Source organism: Eucalyptus grandis, chromosome 8 (assembly GCF_016545825.1).
Source record: "Eucalyptus grandis isolate ANBG69807.140 chromosome 8, ASM1654582v1, whole genome shotgun sequence".
NCBI classification, from domain to species: Eukaryota; Viridiplantae; Streptophyta; class Magnoliopsida; order Myrtales; family Myrtaceae; genus Eucalyptus; species Eucalyptus grandis.
The window spans coordinates 7342353-7351444 of record NC_052619.1 but is presented as its reverse complement, the minus strand read 5'-3'; the positions used below and the strand labels follow the sequence as shown (position 1 = coordinate 7351444).

Below are 9092 nucleotides of genomic sequence, written 5' to 3'. Positions count from 1 at the left end.
TGATATTAATTTTGCCTATATCTATAGCGAATTTAGAACCAACACAATTTAAAAACACCGATTTCATTCCTATTTCGAAAAATCAGCAAACGCAAATAATTCAAAAAATAAAATAAAATCATCGACTATAAGGATTGTTTTTTCTTTTTTGGAAACTAACTATAAGGATTTGTTAAACTGATTTTTTTTTTTTTTTGGCATTGTACTCCTGATCACTTTAATAATTACCAAAAGAAGGAAATATAAAATATTATAACATAACGAACCATCATAACATATTCAATATATTCCCCCTCCTTCGCGGAGTTTGCTGTATTCCTTCCACCGATGTAGTTCCGTCGACGCTGCGCGCCACGCCCCACCACCCCCCAACCCACCGCCGCCGCCGCCCCGCTGCCCCTCCTCCGTTCTTCGAGAGAGATACGATAAACCCAATTCCCGGACCGCTTGTTTGATTCGTGGGTCGTTCGCCTTTTTGTCCCTTTCGTTCGTTTTCGAGGGGTGCTTTTTTCCGGGAGCTTTTTCGTGGGTGGTTTTCGCTGGTGGGGTGCGTGCGTGTGTGTGTTCTGGGGATGGTTAGAGATGGCTCGAGAAGGGAGCGTGGTGCCGGCGGACCCGCAGCAGCAGCAGCAGGCGGCGAAGAAGAAGGGCCAGCCGTCGCGGAGCTGGATCCTCCTCGACACGGCGGGACAGGGAACGGTGCTCGACGTCGACAAGTACGCGATCATGCACCGCGTGCAGATCCACGCGCGGGACCTCCGCATCCTCGACCCACTCTTGTCCTACCCCTCCACCATCCTCGGCCGTGAGAGGGCCATCGTTCTCAATTTGGAGGTCTCCCTTTTTCCTTTGTGGGTCTCGTTTATGAATGGGTCTCTCTCTTTCTCTCTCCTTTCTTCTTGAAGTTCCTTAAATTGTTGGTGCTGACTTTCGTTTTTTTTCCTCTGTTGCATTTGTGGGTGTTTGAACTTTTTGCAGCATATCAAGGCAATTATCACTGCCGAAGAGGTTAGTGCGTAGCGGCTTGTGTCTTTCTTAGCGGTTAATGTCTGCTTATTGAGCAGAGCGGTACTTGTGTGATGTTTGGAAGCCCCGTGTATCGTCACTTACGTTTTGGAAGAACTTACTTTGGTTTAGCTTGGGATGTTTTCCGGTTTCTTTGACTAATTCAGTTGAGTTTTTCCTTCTTGCATTTGATGAAGTTTTTATTTATTTTTATTTTTATTTTTATTTTTATTGCAATGAGTTCTAGTACCGTTGACTGGAATTCTGAGGTTGCTAAATGTTTAGTCGCCGGGCCTTAATTAGCCGAGCACTAATTTTCTCCCTGGTTCAGCATAACTTGTCTTTCAGTTGCAAGCTCGAATGGCAACTGTTCAACACAGTGAAAGCCTTCAATTCTGGAATTATCATGTGCCTTTTCCTTTTATTTCCAGCCAATTATGACTGAACACAGCTTTCTCGTTATCCTCAAGTCCTTAGATATTTCCTTTTGGCTGTTCGGCTACGCAGACCTTTTGCATGAGCAGGTGTCTCTGTTTTTTATGTGAGACTACTTAACTAGCTAGGTACTTATATTCATGCTCTTTCCCAGAGATAAATTACGACCTTTCTTATGAAATACTTAAATGGTTCTGCAAGAATGGAATTTGATGTCTTCTAGTGGGAAATTTCTTTCTCCCTTATGTAAGAACTAAGTTAGTTCCGGGTCTGTTTATTTTCATGTTTTATATCATAAGTAGCGATGGCACTTGCATTATTGGCTTGTAGGTGTTGCTTCGAGACCCATCAGATATAAATGTTATACCAGTTGTTGAGGAGCTCCAGCGGCGATTAGCTGTAAATGCCATATGCCAGGGTCAAGATGATGCAGAAGAGTACTCTCATGCACAGAATGACATTGAAGCTGGGGAAGATGATGGTACGGGGTGTGTTTGAGTTGGCTCTTTCAAATTGGATTTGTTTGAAGCGGGCCATCTTGTGATAGTTGTAATATGATGCAATGCAGAGTCTCCATTTGAATTTCGTGCCTTGGAGGTAGCTTTGGAAGCAATTTGTAGCTTTCTTGCAGCACGTACTACTGAATTGGAGACTGCTGCTTATCCTGCTTTAGATGAGCTCACCTCAAAAGTAAGTAGATTCTCTTTCCCATTTCACAGGGAAATAAATAAACCAAAAATAAAAATGCTCTGTTAAGGTTCTTTAATTGTTTTTGTTGCTTCTCCTTCTAAAGGAGTGATATGCGGCTGAACACTGTCATTTGCAGTTCTTAGTGGAACTAATAATATTGTTTGCGTAGAAATAGGTATTGTTTTACTGATTGAAATGTTCTTGCAGTGTAGCTTTCATTTGTCGAATTCCAGGCATTTCTACTTCCCTCTAAGGATTTTATGCCTGAGTGATTGGTGAACTCTTGAAGACTGGTCCATTTGGTTTTGCATGCTTGATGTGATGTTATGCATGATCAGCTGAATTTTGTTAGTTGTTGTTTCTCCTAGAGATTTGTTGTTGTACTTGTGTTGATTGATTGAGATGCAATTTTTTATTTTATTTTATTATTATATTTATTTTTATTTTTTATGGGCTTTTGCTTCTTTTGCTTAACACAGATTTTTGTACTAATCGAGCCATTACTCTTTATGCTTGGAATTCTACAACAATGTCTCAATGCTGGCTGGTCGATCATGCTTCTAAGCTCAATCTCAGTTTGAAATGTTTCTCTTAAATTTGCATGTCTGCTGTCTGTGGTCTTTGTAGATTAGCAGCCGTAACTTGGATAGGGTTCGTAAATTGAAGAGTGCGATGACAAGGCTAACAGCAAGGGTGCAAAAGGTATTGTGAGTCACTTTTTGCCCTGCAAAATTATATAACTTCTGGGTCATTGCTGAAATTGAAATGGTTTACCTTGCCATTATCTATCATGTTTTCGACTGAGTATGACATCTTTGTGAGTAACATAAATTTTGAGTTGTCCTTGTCTTTCTTGATTCTATGTACTCATGCAACTTTAAGGACTTGGCCTAGATTGACTGACAATCCTATGCATGATAAAATGTTTGTATCTTCAAATTGAGTATTTAGATGAGCTTGTATGAAATGTTAGTACTTGATTAATAAATAAATAATCGAGATAGATTTTATTGTCTTCATCAAATGGTGTCCGACCGAACACTGCACTCTCTCTCTCGCTCTATTTAGAGGAATATCGTTGAACAGAACCTATTGTTGATATTCTCAATCGTGGACTTTTCTGTCACTATATACGGGTGTCTTCCTCAGGGTTCCTTTGACGTGTAGGAGGGTAACATCTTGAAAGGTATTTGTGCTACATTGCAGGTAAGGGATGAGCTTGAGCAACTACTCGATGATGATGATGATATGGCTGACTTGTATTTGTCAAGAAAACAAGTTGGTGCATCTTCCCCTATGAGTGGTTCAGGAGCCCAAAATTGGTTTCCTGCTTCCCCTACCATTGGCTCAAAAATATCTCGAGCCAGTAGGGCGAGTGTGGCAACAGTTCATGGAGATGAAGATGATGTTGAGGAGTTGGAAATGTTACTTGAGGTTTTGAGCTATTTCCTGTTGATATTGTTGTGGATGGTTTTTTTAAGTTCTGTTGTTTCTTGAATAGGCATCAATGTCTTTATTTTTATTTTTTTCCTTTCAGGCTTACTTTATGCAAATTGATGGCACATTGAACAAGCTGACAACAGTAAGTAGTTGCATTACATAGGGAATTATCTGCATGATCCTTTAGTTGCTGTAGTATTTGCCTGCATTTATCTGTTGTAAAATCTTGGGTAGAGTGCGTCCATTGATACTTTAGATAGGTAATGAATTTCAGCGATGCTTGTGCTGGAGACAATTGTCATTTTTGTTGGCATCATTGTGAGACATGATTATATAAGGAATGATGATTGAGGGACTCTCTTGTTAGTATTTACACTCTCATGTGAGTTGGGATGGCTAAATGAAACCTGTCTAATTACTATATTTGAGCATATGGATCCATTAAAAAATTTCTCTTTGCCAAGGAGAGACTTTAGGTTTTCTACATCAGTACAGGGTCAATAATTAGCAGTTGTAATGGTGTTGGGAGAATGAAATTTGTGATGTGTTGTTGTAATTGAAGTCGAAAATATCCTGTACCAAATAAAAATCAATCTCTTCATAATGATTTGCGTTTCTCTTTACCGGGGTAGCAGATAAATTATAGATGTTTTGATTTTTTGTTAATTTCACGCCATTAAGGTAGTTGGAAATTTTGAACTGATTAATTCGTTATGTGCTCTAGTCAAATAGTTATTCAGATTTTCATTTTGCTTGCTCGAGATTGTTTGTGATGCATGGCTAAAATGATTGTACTTTTGAGAGTTTGATTTTCTGTATAATGTCCATTTTTTGAAAAATTTGATTTGCCTAAGTTGCTCATGTGCAGCTCCGGGAATATATCGATGACACTGAGGACTACATTAACATCCAGGTAACTTGATTGATTAAGTTAGTTGTATAGCATGTTTCTATAAAGAGAATCTAGTAGTTAAAAAGGGGAAAAGCAAAAGTTTTGCATGGAGTCAAGTCAATGTTTTCTTTTTCCTAAAATTCTAAGTGCTTTCTCTTTCCTCAGCTTGATAATCACCGGAATCAGCTAATTCAGGTGCTTCTCTCTCTCTCTCTCTCTGTTATTGTGTGTGTGCATTTTCTCAATTGTTTCTTTTTTAAATGTGTACCCAAGTAGTTCGCCTCTTCAGTTAGTTGCTAATGTCCAGAATCGTTGAATTTATTTATTCAATCGTTGAATTTATTTATTCAATGTTCTTTGACTCCTCTCTGTCTATGCTTGCAGCTAGAGCTCTTCCTGAGTTCAGGAACTGTTTGTTTGTCCATCTATTCTTTGGTTGCTGCCATTTTCGGCATGAACATACCTTATGATTGGAACAATAACCATGGCTACATGTTCAAATGGGTAGGCCTGAACCTTCAATTAATAACTTCGTCGTCTCATCTCCTTCTTGACTTCTCTTTTCGATTTTACTTTTCCTTAAAAAAGAAAACTGTATCCTAATGCTGGCAGGTTGTGATCGTGACTGGAATTGCTTGCGCATTCTTATTCATCCTTATAATTGCATATGCTCGTCATAAGGGATTGGTTGGATCTTGACTTCGCATATTTCAAGCTGGCCTTTGGGACGACTAAAGGGCAGGGCCATGAGGGTGGAGTTTGTTTTGATTTGGATAGCTGAAAACTGTTATACTGGTGTGGCTGGGGTTGTTGGTGCGCCCTCTCATTTCCCATTTGAATTGACAAACCATGCAAGGAAAAATACCTCAGGACAGTATTCATTAGCAGCAATCGTGGATAAAGCTTATAGGGAACCATTTTTCTCCTCTTATTTACACAAATTTTCCTGATTTCACACAGGATAATTGGGTGTACCACAGATCTTGTTACACACGATACTTGTAACTAACTTTCGAATAATTGGTATTTACATAGGACGCAATTCTTGGTAGATTCTTATGGTGTTCTCTTTTGGAGGTGAATTTGCGTAACTTGTAGGATCATCTTGCTCAATCTATTCAAAGCCCTTACGATATAAATGCTGCATGTATTTGATGGGATTGATTATGATTGGATTCTTCTCTTGTTTATGTGGATGACATGATCATCGCGGGACATGATCGTCACAGGAGTTAATACGGTTTGATATTGCATATCTCATGAATGGCTCAATGGACAATTCGAAATAAAAGATTTTGGAGCTTGAGCGTGCTTGGAGATTCGGTGGTCTTTTGTGATGGAAGTCTGTTATCTCGGGCCGAATATGGTGGTGATCTTCTTTCTTGCAAACCTACTAAACTTCTAGATAAAGGGGCTTGATCCTTCTTAATTTGAACTTTAAAGGAGCTTTACATAGGTGAAGAATAGAATCTGCAACTTAAATGGGGCTTTGAGTTTCAGCCCTAAATGGAAAAGGAAATTTCAGTTTCCGTGGCTATAATTTTTGCTTTGTTATACATTTGTGTATTGAAGTGAAAGTGTGATTTCATTATGCATGATTTACTCTTATTGCTATCGCAATAAATTGGCTTAACCTGAAGTTATAGTTTGTACAAAAGTTCAATGAAATTTAGTTTCTCCCTTCCATGTCTAACTTGGCCGGTTTCCTTATGGTCTTAGGTTTTAGAAAAATCGATCTGTTGAACAATTTGTTCGATTTTTTTGTTCTCTTTTTATTTGCTAAGTATTTCCATAGACCTTTCTTGCTAGAAATTCTTGTGAAAATCATCACCCTAAAAAATCAAGATGCCCCAAAATTCAAACTCTCTCTCTCTCTCTCTCTCTCTCTCTATAATCGGCCACGACCATAGAGGTGGAGTCGCATGCCGCAGTCCCCTCTTTTGAGCAGCTCTACTGCACGACCGACAGTCCAGCCTCAGGCCTCAATCAGAGTTGGCATAGAGATGGCACAGTTGGTGAACCTGCAGTGACTCGCTCACTGGTAAGTCAAGGGATGGCCACGGGTTAGCTGAGTACGCATCAGTGATGGGGGACGACCACGGACGACGACAAGCTCGCGGGCTATGAATTCATGGAGTGCAGAGTTGGCAACGGATGGAAGGGGGCAGATTGAGAAAGGAAGATCAAGGGTAAAAGATGAAAGAAAAGAATAGAAGGACGAAAGAATCGATTTGTGAGGGGGCAAATATGGAAAGGAAGAAAGGGGTAAAAGGTGAAAGAAAAGAAAAGAAGGACTAAACAGTCGATTTCCACTGTCCAAAATACACTGTACTAACATGTGGATGTCTCAAAAGGATCCCTAAGTTTAGATCATATCTTACTAAAGATAGATGCACTAATCTAGTGCCTTGATAACTAATAAACTCAGATAAATTACTGATAAAAAAAAAGTGAGAGAAAGCTGAATGTACAAAATCAAAAGTGAGGATAGATAATGTTACAAAAGATCGAAGCCCTAATCTTGTATTAATATTGGACATTATTCTATCCTGTAAAATTGAAAAGGCCGGAATGCGTGCAGCATGAAACAATGTAATAAGTGCCTTTTCTTTCTCACAAAAATTACTTTCTAGATGCTATGCTCTTTCCTTGGCAAGTAAAACAAAGTATCATTTCGTTTTGGAGAAGCAGCACCCTGAAGAGTAATACGTTGATTAGCTTTTGAGTTTTGCCTCTTATATTTAATATTTCAAATTCGAATTTGAAGTATTGAATTCGTTATATCTTCAAAAACTAGCACATATTGGCATTCATGGTCATCTATTAAGCTGTGACTCAACTATTGGGTGGTCTTAAGCATCTAAGGCTACATTTGGTAGTCCGGATTTGAATCTGGATAGGATAATTTGTTATCCTATCCGATGTTTGGGAATGTTCATTGGATCGGACAAACCCAGATACATCCAGATAAAACGCCGGATAAAAAATCCGGGGGAGGGGGTGGGATAAGCCCGGATTGGATAAGAATTTTTTTTTAAGGAAAGAAAGAACTTAACAAAAAGAGAAGATATCATAAGCATCTATGTCAAATGGATGCCTCCGCCTCTCCGGTTCATTGTCAGCCCTCTTCTTCCACTTCTTCTCCCATCTTCGCATCTTGCCATTTGCAATGGTGGCTACTGCAGAGGTGGCCACAATTCCTAGATCTAGGGCTTTTCTATGGCCTTTAATTAATTGAATTTTCTATTTTTTAATTTTATAATTTAATTGAATATCATATTTATTTTTTAATCTTATCCTGAAGTGCACCAAACACTTGATAGGATTAGATATGTTTGCCTTTATTATCCACAGGATTTAATATCCTACTTTATCTTATCATGTCCTGATTATTATCCCGATAATCAAACACAATTTAAGGGATTGGTTGGACTTGGACTTTGCATCTCTCATGCTGACCTTTTGGGGACGACCATGGAGACAAGCTCACTTGCTATGCTTTCATGGCTTGCACAGTTGGCAACGGATGGAAGGGGGCAGATTGAGAAAGGAAGAAAAAGGGTAAAAGATGAAAGAAAAGAAGGACGAAAGAATCGATCTAAACAATCCAAAATGCATTGTGAGGGGGCTAATTTGGAAAGGAAGAAAAGGGTAAAAGGTAAAAGAAAAGAAAAAAAAAAAAGAGACTAAACAATCGATTTGCACTACCCAAAAAGCATTGTGCTAACATGTGGATGCCTCAAAAGGATCCTTAAATTTAGACCATATCTTACTAAAGATAGATGCACCAATCTAGTGCCTTGATAACTAATAAACTCAGATAAATTACTGACCAAAAAAAAAAAAAAAGTGAACGAAAGCTAAAATATACAAAATCAAAAGCGAGGATGGATAATGTTACAAAAGATCGAAGCCCTAATCTTGTATGAATGTTGGACATTATTCTATACTGTAAAATTCAAAAGGCTGGGATACGTGCAGCACGAAACAATGTAATTGGTGTCTTTTCTTTCTCACATAGATTACTTTCTAGATGCTTTGTTCTTTCCTTGGCAAGTAAAACCAAGTATCATTTTGTTCTAGAGAAGTAGCACCTTGAAGAGTAACACGTCGATTAGCTTTTGACTTTTGCCTTTTATATTTAATATTTTGAATTCGAATTTGAAGTAATGAATTCATTATATCTTCAAAAACCAGCACATATCGGCATTCATGGTCATCTATTAAGTTGGGACTCAACCGTTGGGTGGTCTTAAGCCTCCAAGGGATTGGTCAGATGTGGACTTTGCATCTCTCAAGCTGGCCTTTGGGACAACTAAATGGCAGGGCCATGAGGATGGAGTTTGTTTTGATTCAGACGGCTGAAAATTGTTATACTGGCGTGGCTGAGGTTGTTGGTGCACTCTCTCATTCCCCATTTGAGTTGGTAAACCATACAAGGAAAAATACATCAGGACAGTATTCCTTAGCAGCAATCGTGGATAAAGCTTATTGGGAATCGTTTTTCTTCCCTTATTTACATAAGTTTTCTTGATCTCACAGAGGATGATTGGGTGTACCACATATCTTGTTACACACGATACTCGTAACTAACCTTCAAATAATCAGCACTAACCAAGTACATAATTCT

General features: G+C 38.7%; 1 protein-coding gene across 2 annotated transcripts; it reads left to right on the top strand.

The window, feature by feature from the left end:
- The first annotated feature begins 320 nt into the window (after window positions 1-320).
- On the top strand, window positions 321-5617 carry LOC104456136 (magnesium transporter MRS2-I). 2 transcript variants are annotated; one of them, XM_010070868.3, is made up of 11 exons: window positions 323-834; window positions 979-1008; window positions 1771-1921; window positions 2009-2130; window positions 2758-2832; window positions 3337-3564; window positions 3668-3712; window positions 4439-4483; window positions 4628-4657; window positions 4847-4966; window positions 5075-5617. In XM_010070868.3, exons 1-11 carry the CDS (start codon window positions 583-585, stop codon window positions 5159-5161), a joined length of 1185 nt encoding a protein of 394 aa, XP_010069170.1. In that variant the 5' UTR covers window positions 323-582; the 3' UTR covers window positions 5162-5617. The 2 variants fall into 2 exon arrangements, with proteins under 2 accessions (XP_039156835.1, XP_010069170.1); XM_039300901.1 differs by lacking the exon at window positions 4628-4657 and having other exon boundaries at window positions 321-834.
- The last annotated feature ends 3475 nt before the right edge of the window (window positions 5618-9092 follow it).

Excerpts from the sequence above, each read along its gene's own strand:
- LOC104456136 (XM_010070868.3), top strand. The coding sequence starts at position 583 with ATGGCTCGAGAAGGGAGCGTGGTGCCGGCGGACCCGCAGCAGCAGCAG. Across the intron at positions 835-978 it reads CCATCGTTCTCAATTTGGAG|CATATCAAGGCAATTATCAC; the intron begins GTCTCCCTTTTT and ends AACTTTTTGCAG. Across the intron at positions 4,658-4,846 it reads ACCGGAATCAGCTAATTCAG|CTAGAGCTCTTCCTGAGTTC; the intron begins GTGCTTCTCTCT and ends CTATGCTTGCAG.